Consider the following 17,231-nt stretch of genomic DNA (forward strand, 5'->3'; position numbering starts at 1 on the left):
AGCACGAGGAAAGAATAACAGTTAAAGTGAAACAAGGGCCTAGAAACTCATACCTGAGGTGTGAAGGCAAAGGCTTTAACTCCAAGGTGTGAGGCTCCTCGATTGAGGGCTTTGTTGGTGGAGTCTTACGGTTTTCAAGATCCAAGGAAAGTTTTCGGGGCTCATAAGTATATGATCCCATTCCTTGCAAAGCATTGACACAATCTACAAAGCCTTCCTTCTCATCCTCATCATGATTCAACAACACAGATTCTAAGGTATCTTCAACATTTATCACAACACTTATGTCATCAACAATTACTTTGGTCACAAGATCCACGAACGAACACACTTCGTTGCTATTTGGCTGCCTCATTGATCTACAAACATGGAACACCACTTTTTCATCGCCCATCCGGAAGGTGAGATCGCATGCTTCCACATCAACTAAGGCCTTCCCTGTAATAAGGAAAGGTCTACCCAAAATGATTGGCACCTCGTAGTCAACCTCACAGTCAAGTATCACAAAATCTGCGGGAAGGATAAACTTATCGACTCGAACTAACACATCATCAATTATCCCTAATGGCTTTTTCATTGTCCGATCCGCCATTTGCAACCTCATGGATGTGGGTCTTGGTTGCCCAATCCCCAACGTTTTGAACACAGAATAGGGCATCAAGTTAATGCTTGCCCCCAAGTCACATAAAGCTTTGGAAAAATTGGCACTCCCAATAGTGCACGGGATTGTGAAAGCACCAGGGTCTTCCAACTTTGGAGCCATGGAATGCACAATAGCACTAACTTGATGTGAAATTTTGATCATTTCACAGTTCATTGATCTCTTCTTTGTTACCAAATCCTTCATGAACTTGGCATATCCTGGCATTTGTTCTAAGGCTTCAACCAGCGACACATTTATGGACAAACTTTTCATCATATCAATGAATTTCTTGAATTGATTCTCATTGTGTTGCTTTGCAAGTCTTTGTGGGTATGGAGGAGGAGGCCTTGGCATTGGTGCCTTAGCCTTTGGAACTACTAGCTCCGGTATGTCAATTACGTGCTCCCTAGACGGGTTCACATCTTCTTGCGTCTCCTCAACATTTTCATCAATATCAATCCTCGCTTCTTCATTAGCTTGAACATTATTGCTTGGATCATCATCATCTTGCACCAACACATCATCACCCACATGTCTTCTTTGGTTTGAGGTACTAGCAACTCCACATCTCCCACTTCTTGTTGTCACGGCCATTGCATGCCCCGTATTCCCACCTTTCGGGTTCACCACCATATCACTAATTAGTGCCCTCTTTGGGCGAGTATTTAAAGCTTGAGAAATTTGGCCAAGTTAAACCTCCAAGTTGCGGATAAAAGTGTTGTGGGAGGCTAATTAGGCATCATAGTTGGCGTTTTTCTCCATCATTTGCTTAAACATGTTTTCAATCTGTCCCATTTCACTATTGGAAGAACTAGGACCTTGCGAAGGATATGGAGGCGGGTTGTTTGGTTGTTGAAACATCGGGGACCTCTGAAAGCCCGACCCCTGATTTCCTTGATTGCTATTGTTCCAACCCCCTTGATTATTGTTGCCTCCCCAATTACTTTGATTGTTGCCACCCCAATTACCTTGATTATTTCCTCCCCAATTGCCTTGATTACCTTGATTACCCCAATTGCTTTGATTATTGTTGTTGCCACCACTCCAATTTCCTTGGTGACCTTGATTGTTCCAATTTTCTTGGTTCCCTTGTGATCTCCATTGTTGTTGATTTGGAGCATTGCTTCTTTGACCTTGATAATTGTTGACATATTGAACCTCTTCATCTTGCTCATCATATGAATCATCTTGATTATACCCACTATTACTTTGCTCAAATTGTTCCGGATGGTTTTGTACTTGTTGACCTCGTTGTTGTCTCTTGTTTAGTATCATGTTCACCCCTTCCATAGCATTCACCTGTTTCGGCCCTTGAACCTGTTGAAGTTGAGCCTTGGCCAATTGGTTCATGGTGGTTTTCAACTCCGCAATAGCTTGCCCATGATCATGTAGCTCCTTGTGTAGGTGAATAATATTTGGGTCACCCTGAGGAATATTGGCTCTACTTTGCCACGCCAAAGAGGTGTCCGCCATCTCATCCAAGATTTCACAAGCTTCAGAATAAGGCGTGTTCATGAAGTTACCCCCAGCGAGTTGATTTACCACACACTGATTCGTTGTGTTGATCCCCCTGTAGAAGGTCTGTTAGATTATGGCCTCGGTCATATCATTGTTCGGGCATTCTTTGACCATGGTACGATATCTTTCCCAAATCTCGTGCAATGGCTCAGTGGGCTCTTGTTTGAAAGCTAGAATTTCATCCCTTAGAGTAGCCATGTGCCCCGGAGAGAATAATTTGGCAATGAACTTCTCAGCCAACTCATCCCAAGTGTGGATGGAATGATTGGGCAATCTCTATAACCAGTCCAAAGCCTTTCCCCGTAGAGAAAAGGGAAACAACCTTAACCGCAGTGCATCCTCGAAGACATTTGTTTGCTTGTTCCCCCAACAAGTATCAACGAAACCCTTGAGATGCTTGTAGGAATTCTAGTGTGGAGCTCCGGTGAAGAAACCCCGCTGCTCAAGCAGTGTAAGCATCACGTTGGTTATTTGGAAGTTTTTCGCCCTAATCCGGGGCGGGACTATTGCACTTGCATAGCCCTCGTTCGGCAACACCCGGTGTGCTACTCTTGGTGGAGGTGGGGGAGAGTTTGAGACATTATCATTAGGCGGTCGGCCTCGCCTGTTTACTTGAGGCTCGAGATGAACCTCATCCACTTGATCATCATCTACCTCCTCCCCCAATGGTAAATTTTCGAGGGGCTCGTTGTTAAGGGCCATTTTGTTCCTAAAAGCAATTCACAAACAAAATTAGTGGCTCGGAAGGAAAGAAAGACAAAACACACAAATACTTAGATATATAGCTAAATCCGTTTAACTCCCCGGCAAAGGCGCCAAAAATTGATCTCGGCCAATCCCACACCACAATTAAGTAGCGAGGCGGTCAATGCAATAATAAACCCAACAAAGGTCGGGATCGAATCCACAGGGAGTTAGAACATGGGATTAGGTTTATATCTAAGTTAATTGCAAGTTTTGGCTTCAATTGTACTTCCACAAACTTGATTGGTGTTCTACTTCTACTTTACTATATTGTTTGCAAGTATAAAACTAAGGACAATATTTTTGGTTTTGAGTTTTTCAGATGATTAAAGGGGACTAGGGTCGTGACTTCTACCTAGGTGGTTATCTAATGGGTTGTAAACTCCAGGGCAAATTTGATTAGTTAGAATCGTGATGTAGTAATCACATTCGGGTACTCACTCTATACCCCTCGGTAGTTCGAGTGATTTTGCCCAATTAGGTTTTCTCAAAACCAATTGGGTATTTGCACAATACAAGTGATATTAGCTCAAGTCGGGTATTACTATCCCTAGGTTTAACCCTTTAATTGGGGTTATCAATTTCTTGAGTTCACCCCAATTTCTTATTAGCCAAGTTTTCCTAGACTTAGTCTCTCTTTCTTAAGTAGAGGCTAAGTCAAATAGGCATGAATCAGTGTTTGAAACCATTGATTCTAGGGTTCAATCATGAACAAGGCTAAATATCACTAACCCAATAAACAATAAGCCCTAAATTAATCACTCATCAAATACCCACACTAGGGTTGGGTCACAACCCTAGCTAAAGATTTAGCTACTCATTAAAAATAAAGAAATACAAGAAGAAATTAAGACAAAGAAAATCTAATGTTAAGAAGTAAATCTAGTATAAACTTTCTCAAAATAGCAAAGACAAAAATGACAAAATATGACAAAAAGTTCAGGTGCACTTCTGAAAACTCCACTTAACCTAAAAATGACAAAAAGTTCTATTTATACTAAGCTAAAAATATCTGACAAAAATGCCCCTACGAAGGTTGTGCGGCCGCATTATTCTGGTGCGGTCCGCACAATGAGCTACTGCGGCCGCACAATTATCGTGCGGTCCGCATTCTTGGGAACTTGGGCTTGGACTTTGGGAGCTTCTACGGTCTGCATAAAAATGGGTGCGGCCGCACTTATGATTATGCGGCCGTACAAAATTGTTGTGGTCCGCACTACTTGCTTTTGGACTTGACACAGCTCTCTGATTCTTCAACTTTGCGAACCGCATAATAATGAATGTGGCCACACTTGGCCTCCTACGGCCGCACAATTTTGTTGCGGTCCGCATGCCTTTAGCTGGCCCAAAGACTACTCTCTGAATCTCCCCCTTGCGGCCGCACTGCTTGCCTTTTCTGCCCTGTTTTAGTTCTTGTTCACTTTTGACGCCTTTATGAGTTGATTTTGACTTCTTTGGCTCGTGTCCCAATATTCCTATAAGTAAGCACATTTTGTTAGTTTCCGGGAATGCCTTTAAGCATTTTTGAGCTAAATCACAAGTAAAAGAGAGCAAATAATCGGTCAAAATCCCCACTTATCAGGTACCCAAACTTATCATTTTGCCAATTGAACACTTACACTCGTTCAAAACTAATTTTCTAAATCCCTACGACTATTGACCGAGCTTATGTGGTATTGACATAGATGAGGTGGATAAATTATGTGTAACACACGCGTGTAAAGAGAGTGATACTAGTGATTTTGATTAAAAATGAATTAAACTAAAAAAAATAAAATTAATAAGTTAATCGAAATTACCACCCTCCCCTCCCAATTTTCTTCTCTTTCTTAGTTTCTCCCACCTTTCTTCTCGCCCCCTGTCCCTCTTTCCCCCTCCCTCTTTTTCCCTCCACACTACTGTAAACAATGGACGAACCTTCAAAATCATAAAATCAAGCAGAAATATACTATTTTTCTCTATTTCTTTAACAAAAGAATCTTTTACATTTCTTATTTCTTTTTCTGTTTAATTAAAACCCAGTTGATTAGGGTTCCGGCGAGTTTTGTTCCTCCTACGATGTTGCTCCAGTGTTTTACCCGTGGTAGTAGCGTCACTGATTCCGACGACTCTTTAGGTTGACGAACGGATCTGTTTTGATTATTGTTGTTGTGTTTCGCTATTCGGAACTGGTCACGCCGGAATAATTTGTCTGGTGGCCCTTACTATTGGTATTTGTACACTTTTCGGCAAAACTCATATCCTCGGGTGAACATTCCCTTGGCTTTGTCTCGTTACTGTTATTCCATTGCACTTGTTTTGGTTAGGTTGGCTGAAAAAACTTGGTGAATCAAGGTTACAATTCGCCGCTAATGAGTCCGAATCATTGGGCGTTCACTACCCCCAACGACTTCTGATTTCTGGCTTAGTGTTCTTGCATATCTGGAGTCTTGTTTTTTGTTGAAGATTTGCGGCACTTGTGTGTGCTTGCGTGCTTCGGTGTTACTGCCTCCCTTAGAAAATCTTCTGTTGCTGGGTAGGATTTTGAAAGGACGATCTTTGCTGGTGGTTAGGGAATGATTCACGGTGGTCAGATTAAGAAAGAGGTTGTAATGGTGGCTATGAGGTTGTTTATTGAGGCATTTTGGATTTTTCTTCAAATTTTTTTAAAAAATACTTTCTGAGAAAATAAACAATGACGTGGAATAATCGATAAAGTGTAAAATGACAGAAAATATTAGATTTGGGTGGTCAGTCCTATTTTTCAGTAGTTTATTTTCTTATGTGGCACTAGTAATGACGTGAAGTCCTACGTGTCGGAGATTATATTACACGCACTGGTAGCCTCCTGTCATAAGCGTTTATTATACACGATTTGAACGAGTGTAAGTGTTCAATTGGTAAAATAATAAGTTTGGGGACCGGCATGACAAAGTGACACAAGTATAAGTATCATTTAGGCTATTCTGCCTAAAATTTAAAATCTAGTTAAATTAAACCAAATTTATCCAAATACCCCTATCTGTTTTTTTTTATTTGTTGTCCTTCAACTTGCACTATTTAGTTGATCTTTCCCAATTTAAACAAACTTACGTTTCTCTCTTCATAGAAAAAGCTCAAACCCCATACAGAATCACACAAAAATGGCATCCAACAGATCTGAATCTATCCCGGCCGATGCGGCGGATTCGAATGGAGTTCGCCGGAAAGTAGCTCTGATCACCGGCATTACTGGTCAAGACGGCTCGTACCTTACCGAATTCCTCCTTGACAAAGGCTACGAAGTCCACGGTCTAATTCGCCGATCCTCCAATTTCAACACGCAACGCGTGAATCACATCTATATCGATCCACACAACGTTCACAAGGCGCGTATGAAGCTCCACTACGCTGACGTCACCGACGCGTCATCACTCCGGCGTTGGCTCGATACGATTCTTCCCGACGAAGTCTACAACCTCGCCGCACAATCTCACGTCGCCGTCTCTTTCGAGATCCCCGATTACACCGCCGACGTCGTCGCCACCGGTGCTCTCCGTCTTCTCGAAGCTGTCCGTTCTCACATTTCCGCTACTGGTAGGTCCCACATCCGGTATTACCAAGCCGGTTCATCCGAAATGTTCGGATCTACTCCTCCGCCCCAGTCCGAAACTACGCCGTTTCATCCTAGATCGCCTTACGCTGTATCCAAGTGTGCTGCGCATTGGTACACCGTTAATTACCGTGAAGCCTATGGGATCTTTGCCTGTAATGGTATTCTTTTCAATCATGAATCCCCTAGGCGGGGCGAGAACTTCGTGACCCGGAAGATCACTCGGGCTGTTGGTCGGATCAAAATTGGGCTACAGAGCAAGCTGTTTCTGGGTAATTTGCAGGTAGAAATGGGGAAATTTTTCATTAAAATATTAACTTTTCAGCTTCTGTAATAAAAAATACTAGTACTACTTTTCAGCTCGAATACTATAAAAATAGTCAATGTAATGTCCTGCAGTTTCGGTTTCACCAGTGGGATTTGAAACTCCAGGACATTGGTTATTTTTTCAAAAATATGAATGTTACCAAGTAGCGGTTTTAACTGGAAAGCTCGAAGTTCCAAAAATTTGAAGAGGCAGTTTAATTTTGAACTTTTTGTTAATTTCAGCAATGCTTAAAATAGCAGTCCTAAAAGTGGCTATTTGTGCACTTCGCAGGCATCCAGGGACTGGGGTTTTGCCGGGGATTACGTGGAAGCAATGTGGATGATGCTGCAGCAAGAGAAGCCGGACGACTACGTGGTGGCGACGGAGGAGTCGCATACGGTGGAGGAGTTCTTGGAGGTGGCATTCGGATACGTTGGATTGAATTGGAAGGATCATGTGGTGATTGATAAGAGATACTTTAGGCCTACAGAAGTGGATAATCTAAAGGGAGATTCGAGCAAGGCGAGAAAGGTTTTGGGTTGGAAGCCCAGAGTCGGGTTCGAGCAATTAGTGAAGATGATGGTGGATGAGGATGTTGAGTTGGCCAAAAGAGAGAAAGTTCTTGTTGATGCTGGTTACATGGATGCTCAACAACAGCCTTGATTCATCACATTATTAGGTTTTCTCTATTTTCACACTTCCATTTGCAGTTTTAAGAGCGGCATCATCATGCTATTTTGTATTGTTAGTTGGTTTTTGTACGACGGTGAGTTCGGGCCAACTTACCCCTACCTCAACGGGTACCTGCTACCTCACACAGCAAAGATATCGGGAAACTTTGTTCTAATTCCGTCCACTAAGCTAAACTTTATTCTAATTCCGTCCACTAAAGCTTAGGCAAATAGAAAGAAACGTCTTTTATTCTTTTGCATAAGTACTTGCTATTGTGTATTGTTATTGTTTTTCATTAAAATACGATCATATTGTATGAGTTGTCAAAAAATTTGAGAACAAAAATTTCATCTTTTATGTAGTAATTATTTTTTTTATGTTACTATTGAAAATTTTCATTTAGATCCCATACAAAGGGGATATTAATTTTTCTTTCTCGCATTTTTATTAGATTTCTCAACAAGAAAAGATACATTAATAAAAGGAAAAGGAAACCAACCTTTCTAAAGCAAGAAAAGATAGATGGAGTGAGAAAAATGGCCAGAAAAATACTACTAGATACAATCACAAAAGAAAATAAAACAGCTAAATAATAATGCAAAAATTGAAGGGGAAGTCAGCCAGGGTCCTTTTCATTAACCTAACTGGAACAATTAGACAAGCTAAAATACAACAATCATTGATCAGCTTATGTCTATCAAAGTTAAAAATGAAACAGCGTTACAAATACCATTACAAGAAATAAACAAGGACAGAACTGGTGCCTGAAAATCTAATAATTATATCCGTTAAAGCTCGGTAGCTCTCCCAGAAGAAGGTTTCTCATTTACAAATGTTACCAAGAATCTTTCATAGCAAAGTATTAGAAGAAAGCAGTTGTTATTCCCGGGGGCGAGCAAGCCAGAGAGAGCTCAGTGCTCGAAGACGAGAGAAATAATCACTGATCGCAAGGAGAGCACGAGCTGATTGGCGAGTTGTCAATATACGATGCATTTGCTGCAATGTCTGTTGCCGAAGGTTATCAGCCTGAGGAGACATTTCATAGATTAGCCTATGCATGCAAAGAAAAGCTTCAAACATGTACAAAATGCAGGTAGACATTCCCCATATGTTCTGAAGCAAATTTATGTAAATTATCATCTATACTACAGCCACCCTTTGAGCAATGAGCTGGGAGATCAATAAACCCCCTTCTCCTCTCCTCCATTTTTGAGAAAAAGACACAAACTTAAGGCTTTAAGAAGAGAGAACATTCCCCTGGATAGATCTTAAAACCTTCAATTAATAACGACTCATCACGGATCTTTGCCAGTCAGATTCGTCCAACTATTTCACACCAGGAGTATCTACAACTCCTAAAATAACAAGGAGTAAGCAACTTACAAATAAGGTCTTGGCACAAACTAGGACATAGACTTTTACTTTATTAACTTAAGGCAATAGTAAGCTGAGTAATACTGGTACAAGGAGGTGTTTATGATGAGAGACATTAGACGATTCTCAGCTGCTTGTGGCATTAATCCATTCTCTGGAAGTTGCAAACGACTAAAAAGGATCTAACAAAGGGGCTTCGAATATATTAACTTCCCCTTTCCCTTCTTTCTTTGCTTCTTTCATTTTTCTTTCAAGGAGGCAACTCGGAAAAGGCTAGGCAACAGAAAGATGCAAATGTTTGACACGTCAATGATGAATCTTAGGCTGTTAAGAAGCTCTTCACACAATCAAGCATATTATTTCAAAGGTATAGACACAGAATATGAAGGATTAAGCACCTGTCGTATGAAGCCCTCGAGAGTTCCGAGCTTCCCCATCGCCATGGCCATTTGACCCATATAATTGGCAACATTCCCCGAGGAACTTGAAGGTCCAAGGGACCCCGCCAGAGTCTCAGCCAAAGACTGCTGCAGTGCCTCCATTCCTTGGGATAAAGCATCTTCAGCCTGTTGGGATGACTGTTGCAAGTTGTTGATTGCCAATAATTGTTGTTCCGTTAAAGGCTCCAACTGGTTAATGAGGAGCTGCAACCAAATGGCAAGAAATTCAAGAACTAACAGAAAAACTAAGTCAATAATATCTTCCCGTCACCTTTACCCCTTGAAAAGAGAAAAAGAAAGGAAATGTCGACTGTGTATTAGACTGTAGGAATTTTTTCGGAACTGGACGACACGGGTTGAGGGAGAGGTTTGACTAAAGCAAGACCTTTATTTCACTAACAAGCACAGCAATGTAAACACAACAAATGGAGTTGCAAGCATGACGAAATAAGAACAGTGCATCCCAAGAAAGAATCTTCACCAAGAACTTCCAGCTAGAGAAATACGCTGAGGTCATGCAAATGGGCTGTACGCAGAGAAGTAAGCAGGTGGAGGAGGACGGTAACATGCAAAGATTTTAGATGACTAAACCTAATCATCAGAACCAAAATGGAAGAAGGTAAGGGTGGAGGGACGAGTTATAACAAAAGCGAGACTGTAGGGAGCTCAGAGATAATTGAACTGTTCATTCTCTGCACAAGAACCACCATCATAGGGAAAACAAATAGGAGGCGGAGGCGTGGAGCATACTGGAACCAGAGCAGTGCCCCCCAGAAAGAGCATCCTTACTGAGAACTTCCAGTTAGAGAAGTAAACACAGGTTCATCAACATGTCGCAACAACTTAGGTCAGAAATTTATATTTGACCTCTACAGTTCATGTTGAATGTGTGAAATACAGAAAAAGAAACTTCTTTTACTAGAAAAACTGACTTCTATCACGCTACACGTGCTTGGATCCCTTTATGGGTTGCTGAGACATTGGGTTTAATTCTTGAAATTTAAGCCTCAAAATTTGAGAACTCTTTCCAGGCTATGAACAACTACAATCCCCATCACAAATTTTCCAAATGCATCCTGTTTAATTCAAGCACAGGCATCATTATCTCACATGTCCAACCACCATTCACAAATTTAAGAGCTTTTCTTTTTCAGTTCTTTTTTTAGCCAAAGGGAGGGGGGAAAAACTATTCACCAAGCTGCACAATCACTTGTGGGAAGTAAAAGGCTCTCACCTTGAGGAGTTCAGACGAACGGAATCCACCAAGCCACAAGAAGCATCTCTCTGCTGGAGTTTTCCACATGCCCGACAATATGTGAAAAACGTCAGACTTTGCAGCATCCCCTTTTATCCTGAATATGTCATCATAGTGTGCCAAGATACCGTCAACAATTATGCGAAGTTCACCATCACCAGCATGCGAATTTACAGCTCCCCTTAACTCATTAATTCGTCGGTTCTGCTCTTCCAACCATCGGGCATATTCTACATCAAATGCCAAAGCTCCTAGAAGGACCGTAAGTTAGCTTTACTTACTTTCATGGAGTTCTATATTCAAACTAGTTTTTACAAAATCAAATATTCTGAATTCAAGGGAATTCCATGTTATCTAAAGGAATAAAGACGACCAAATAGCAGATGAATCACTACTCCGAAGGAGAATAATTGTTAATGACTATCTAAAAGCTGCCTTCATGGTTAATGCTCCTCCTTAATAACAGCGGGTAACCAAAGAGGCGGCAAATTGTCACGGGGTGGTGCTGCCTATGCAAGAGGCTAAGAGAGGACACATCACAGCTATGGGACCTTGTGTGCTCCTTCTCTAGCATCTCATATGTGTTCACTAGAACAGTCGAGGAAGTAATGTATAGCTGGAATGCAGCTTGAAGAACTACACTGTTGTACCTTTTTTGGATTATTTGGATCGGAAGAAATAGGAGATTATTCTATTATAGTGAGAATGATATGAAGACTACAGAGGTTCTTGTTTTGCTTATACTTCTGGTGCAAGGAGATAATTCCTTTTTGTATAGAGAAATGGACTATCTGGATGGATGAATGTTTTAAGCACACGCCCTATGTGTGCATTCGTACCACGCTATCTTGGTAAGTAATTAATGAGATGCATTTGACTTATCCAGAAAAGGAAAAGAATGCAATAACCTCCATACTCAACTTTCTTCACTACTCTAGTTAGATTCTTCTTCACTCTTCACAAGCTATAGTACTTCCATTTTCCTTTTTAATTATATAAGTATAACACGTCCAATGCCTAAAACTCAGGCAATGATTTCCTTGGCATGATGAAACATATGGATGAATATAGCAACATAGTCCAATAATTCCAATAAAGAAAGCCAATAATGAAATTTGAAAGTATGTAGAAGAAATAATACTTGTCTATAGATTACATTTCAAATTGAATGCCACAAAAAAATACACTAAGTACTGAAAGTAGTAGTTCCTTTTCTAAAGCTTTTATCCAAATATTTAGCCATATTGACTACAACTGGAAACCCATTTTTTGTGGGGTAAATTTTCAACTCCAGACAAATTTTGTCCTTGGTTCTGTGTAGTTAAAATAAGGACACTCACTTCTTCAAAATCTTCAAATACAGCATTTCACTTCAATCCCCCCCACCCCCCAACCCAAAGCAAAAAGGAAAGAGAAGAAAAACCAAAAATGCTGTTTGATTACCCACTTTTAATGCTTTTACTTTTCACAGACGGAATAATACACAAGACTGAGAAATATGACATTAAGATATCAAACTGGTAGATGAAATAACCTTTTTATACAAAAAAGCTAGTACATCGGAAAAGTTAGAATAAATCAGATCAACTAGGGAATATATAATAATTTCCGTAATTGAACAAAATTCATTTAATCGTGTATTTACTTGTCTGAGACTCTGAGTAACTGAGACACTTACTATTGACTACATTAAGTTTATGTGAAACCAACTCGAAGTCAGCAATAAACTACTCAGAGGGCATTATAATCATCAGAAGGATATCCATACATCAATATGGACAAGAGGGTTAGTTCAGGTTCCACGCACCAATTCTACCACTAATCTACTTTTACTTGATTATAACAGATAGTTATACCCCTCATTAGTCAGCCATACTATATTTCTTTGTATTTTTTTAATAAACCGAGAAATCCCCGAGGGGCAGTGGTAGATAACTTTGTTTATTTTTTTGATAAACCAGTCATACTGGATTATCCAAAATAAAAATGAGAAGTGCATAACTTTTAATAAGAGAAGTCTGAATGCGGAAGATGAGCATACCATTTCCGCTCATCGACTGTGATTGATCTCCTGAACCTGAAATAAATATTCCCTTGGGGGAAAAAAAAAATATCTCAAAAGAGCTGATTATCCGAAAGGCCGCGAGCTAATAACTATGGAGGTGCTAGCTGTAAGTGTTAAAAGAGAAAAATAGACGAGGACACAAGAAATGCTGAACAAACCTGTTGTCGAGCTCGTTGAAGTTCCTGCTCTAGTTGTGTCAGCTTCATCCGGCTGCTCTCTAACTGTTGAACATATGCCTAGACCAACAAAAGCCACAAAATAAGGAATTATATTTGATACTAGATCTACTTTTGACATTACAATCCGCGTGTATGTAGTACTGACACCCATCTCACAAGCATAGATAAAGGAAAATACCTATTCTCTTAGGGGTCGTTTGATATGATGGATAAGCAAAAATAATCCTAGGATAAAAATTTAGTATTGCCTTATCCCTTGTTTGGTTGCTAATCCTAGGATAAGTTATCCCAGGATTAAAAATAGTACCAGGATAACTTATACCTGCCAGAGGGTGGAATAGTAATCCCAGGATAAAGCAGTAAAATTAACAATCCCAGGATTAATACAACATACCAAACAGTCAATAAGAAATAATACCAGTATAACTAATCCTAGTATAACTAATCCCAACATAACTAATCTCAACATAACTTGGCTCAGCATAACTTTATTACCAAAAAAAAAATCTCAGCATAACTTGTCGTGTTAACATAGTTCAACAAGGTTTTTCTAATGCTCAGAGGATCTCTAGACCAAGAAATAATGTTACTCGTCACTTAAACAATAAATCTCAAACTATAAGTTCTCAAGAAGTAGTCTACTCCAATGTTCCAAAAAAGAACTAATAGATGGGCATCTATTCATTAACACGCACTAAACTACACTAACATCCCCCTAGGTTTCCAGTCATGTTCAAGAATGGGGTCCACTAAGATCTCTTCGCTGTGAAAAACGCAATACCACATTTCGTTCAGAAACCTTCAGCATTATAATTCATTTTCATTCTTATCTCAACGATAAGAATAACTCTAAGCTCCTACATCAATACTTGAAAGAATAAAGTGTGCTATTTTTCTTTACGATTTTTCCTAAAAATGGAGCACATGCGCATCAGCCCACTTTTTTATCAAGGTAAATAAATTTATTAAAGATGGGGGAAACCCTATATACGAGCCATATACCAAAAGGTAGAGAACCTACACCAAAATTTGGTTCTTCACAAAAGAAACTCAACCTTCTATACAAATACGGACCTCATGGGTACACATAGGCTCTCTTTTGTTTTTTTGTTTTTTTGTTTTTTTTTGTTTGGTGAGAGAAAGGTACACGTAAGCCCACTTATTATCACCAATCTTCTACTGAATGCACAAATCCTTCATTTATTCAGGGTACACTAGATTCTGAGCTAATAAATTGTGGCATTGAACCTTCTTTTTCCATTTTGACTAGTATTATGACATTAAACTTTCAGATGCACCAGCTAAAACTTAAATGAGAGGACCTGCTAAGGCAGGTTTTGGACGACCACAAACCAAAAGGCCATTAATTACAATTCCAAATTTAATGTCAGGCACAACGAATACAGTATATATCAAATGAACAGAAAATAGTGCTATAGCAAGAGAACTTACCTTTTTCCTTAGACGACTTTTCCGAGCCGCTTCACGATTTTGGGCAAGTCTACGAAGTGTCTGCATAACAAGAGTTTAACATCATATAAACTTTTGTTTTTCCACTCATATTCTGTCAGTCTAAATGTAACAATAAATATAGGATACCTTCTGATCTCTTGTCCTGTCACTTCCGTCAGAAGCTACCGCACCCAGTTGTTGAGAATTTAGGAACTGCACCAGCAGTGATTGAATTTCAGTTTCATCAAGAATTTGTAGTACAGATTGTTTTACAGGATAAAATGTAGTGAAACCAAATTCAGGAAAGTCCATGGGTTAATATGTTAAGGGGACAGACATGTTTATTTTTACAATAAACTAAAAAAGAAAAAGCTGTACTTTTTTCTGCTTTTAAAGGAAAACCAAGATTGAACTTATGAAGTCAAAACCAGTCAACGAGCCTACTTGTGCTTACTGAAGTCAAGAATGGTCATAGCTCAAAACATATAATTACAAATTAGAGACTAGAGATGGATTCGAGAAGTAATTGCCTTACCCTGTTCTTATCTTCCGTATCGGCATCTGTTGATGTACTAGGACTGATATCAGCCATCGTGGACTACCGCCAACTTTTTGGATGATCAATTCAGATTGGAAAACAAATCAGATGTAGTATCTTCTGTAAAAACACCAAGGAAGAAGGAGATATCAATACATATTGATGTGCGGACGTCAAACTGTTAACTGCCAAAGATATTTGGTAACAATATTAAACCACAAAAGACTTGTCTCTGCAATAAGCAATACAGTTTGGCCTAGGTTACAAAGAGAAGGCATCTTGTTTAGCACATCTTGTTATTTAACTTTACATATGATGAACACGTGAATATCTAATCATCTCCCTCAACGTCGTAACATAATTTTCTGAAACAGAAAAGAAACTAACAAGCTGGCTAAGATGGATATTGGAAAGTCAAGGTCTATTTATGCATATAGCATTCTACAACAAGCAAATTTTGTTCACCATAAACCAATAACAAATTCAAGAAAAGATCATGTCCTAAGTATTTGTCTAGCAAGAAAATGCGCACTCCTCTCTAACACTAAGCTTCAGCCTCATGAACATTGGCCAATAGGTTCATTCATCAGATGAGCAGCCAACTGGGGATAAGTTCTTTGGCGATGGTGATCCATAAAAGTTTACTACTTTATCTATCAAGAGGCTTCTGAATGCTTTATTCTACAAAACCTCAAGTTGTTATGGTCAATACCAGAATCAGTTGTTGCTTAATACCCAACCCCTCAAATTATTGGCTGCAAAATGCAAAATCGTCTTTCATTTTGGTGGGGGGAGGGATGAATCAGGGTGGCGAGGTCAGTAGCAATGGACTTGACTTCACATGGTCCCTCCGAAAGATGCTAAAAGTTTCATGCTGAAGCAAACAAAACTAAGCTGCAGACTAAAAGACTTGTTATTCTGGCACCTTATACAACAAGATTCCATCAACTAATAAGTTACATCTGGAAGAACAAAAAAGGTTGAAAACGTCTATTTGACACCTTTTCTTTTTCAAATGCTTGATATACAGTTTACTTCTCTATTCTATATGAGTAAAGTTATTCATCTTACACCAAATTACAGCAAATAGAAAACAACGTACTGAAACCTAAGCAATACTAAAGAAGCAAATGAAAAAGTTTATATAAGAAAAACCAGCAAGTACCAGCCACATATCACTACCAACTCTCTATTGAGGAAAGAACTATCAAAAGCAAAGAATTGATGAATACACAGCCTCAGAAATAAAAAATACATCGGCATTGCTATAAAAGCCTTCCTAACAAGTAATTTGGCCTAAGCTGAAGAACATCTTCAGAGCTCATACAGCTTTTCCTCATATCAAAAGCAAAATAACAAAAATGTGAAAGAACGGCTCATCTAATTCTCTAATCTTTTTGTTTTCTACACTGCGGTGTTCGAACCAGCTTGCGCACATCTCGACTATTCCATCGAGTATCAAGAACCTCCCACCCGCACAGATACTGATAACTCTGCCAACCAAGTCTTATTCAGATGCGGAAGAACTCATCTAGTGTTCTTTTTGCCTCCGCTTGGATTTGAACCCGAGACCTCGATGATTCTCCGGAAGGGGTGGGGATTTTGTTATCAAGACACTACTAATCTAAAACTAAACTTACTAAGCTATACCATGATCAAGAATCAAGCTCACAACTCATATATAGTAAAATCCAAACAAAATCCCCTCCCCAATACACATCCCACCCCCCACCTCCCCACCCTCAACAGAAAAAAAAATAAACTTTTTGCTCATCAAAACCTCAAAATCCAAACTTTATAAACTTCCAACCCCAAACACACACACCCAACTTCAAAAAAACAGTTTGCAATATAGTAGCAAGTAACATAATAACTGAAAATTCAAGCAATACAGTAGCATGTTACATAATAACTGAAGATTAAAGCCACTTACAGTTCAAGAAACGAAAAGGGTCTATAGCAAAAGGCTCAAACTTCGCCACAAAGCCAAAGTTAGACAACAAAACTATCAAATCTTGTTCCTTTTTCTGCTATTTTTCTTGGGTTTTTTGCCTCAGCTGTTTCTGTAAATCAGTGAGATTTCAACTGAAGTTTACTATCAGCAAATAAAAACCAATCAACCCCAGTTGTTGGGAAGTTCCTAGATGAGAAAGAAGCAGGTGAAAATTTGAGAAAATGGGGGGTGACGTCTATACTTTGTCAGCTCTCTTTCTCTCTCTTACCAGCCAATTTTGACTTTTTGGTCACTCTCACTCTATTATTTCCTATTTTTTCTTGTGGGGTAATTTTATTTTTACTTTTATAATTATTGAAGCAACTACAGTTGGCAGAAACTCCAAAGTTGGTTCCAAATATTCGTAGAAATGCTTTTTATTTTATTATAATAATAGTGATGCTTGGATCAGTTTGTATATTTCGTTTATTTTATTGCCTATATTTTGCTATTTTATGAAAAATTATTACCCCTATAACT

General features: G+C 39.3%; 2 protein-coding genes across 2 annotated transcripts; one reads left to right on the plus strand and one right to left on the minus strand.

The window, feature by feature from the left end:
• The first annotated feature begins 5,939 nt into the window (after positions 1–5,939).
• On the plus strand, positions 5,940–7,832 carry LOC104086367 (GDP-mannose 4,6 dehydratase 1). Its single transcript, XM_009590613.4, has 2 exons — positions 5,940–6,759; positions 7,075–7,832. The coding sequence occupies exons 1-2, from the start codon at positions 6,028–6,030 to the stop codon at positions 7,444–7,446; spliced, it is 1,104 nt and encodes a 367-aa protein (XP_009588908.1). The 5' UTR covers positions 5,940–6,027; the 3' UTR covers positions 7,447–7,832.
• Positions 7,833–8,059: 227 nt separating this feature from the next.
• LOC104086366 (transcription factor TGA2.2-like) lies at positions 8,060–16,985 on the minus strand. Its single transcript, XM_018767392.3, has 9 exons — positions 16,692–16,985; positions 14,756–14,878; positions 14,368–14,433; positions 14,221–14,280; positions 12,748–12,825; positions 12,566–12,617; positions 10,504–10,775; positions 9,228–9,473; positions 8,060–8,481 (listed from the first exon to the last, which is right to left on the minus strand). Exons 2-9 carry the CDS (start codon positions 14,810–14,812, stop codon positions 8,335–8,337), a joined length of 978 nt encoding a protein of 325 aa, XP_018622908.1. The 5' UTR covers positions 14,813–14,878; positions 16,692–16,985; the 3' UTR covers positions 8,060–8,334.
• Positions 16,986–17,231: the final 246 nt, after the last annotated feature.

The sequence above is a fragment of the Nicotiana tomentosiformis genome, chromosome 11, assembly GCF_000390325.3.
Source record: "Nicotiana tomentosiformis chromosome 11, ASM39032v3, whole genome shotgun sequence".
Classification (NCBI taxonomy): Eukaryota; Viridiplantae; Streptophyta; class Magnoliopsida; order Solanales; family Solanaceae; genus Nicotiana; species Nicotiana tomentosiformis.

Coding starts and splice junctions, on each gene's coding strand:
- LOC104086367 (XM_009590613.4), top strand. CDS start 6,028: ATGGCATCCAACAGATCTGAATCTATCCCGGCCGATGCGGCGGATTCG. Junction 6,760..7,074: donor TGTTTCTGGGTAATTTGCAG/GTAGAAATGGGG, acceptor TGCACTTCGCAG/GCATCCAGGGACTGGGGTTT.
- LOC104086366 (XM_018767392.3), bottom strand. CDS start 14,812: ATGGCTGATATCAGTCCTAGTACATCAACAGATGCCGATACGGAAGAT. Junction 12,826..14,220: donor AAAGTCGTCTAAGGAAAAAG/GTAAGTTCTCTT, acceptor TTGTTGGTCTAG/GCATATGTTCAACAGTTAGA. Junction 9,474..10,503: donor GTTCGTCTGAACTCCTCAAG/GTGAGAGCCTTT, acceptor ATTTGGTTGCAG/CTCCTCATTAACCAGTTGGA.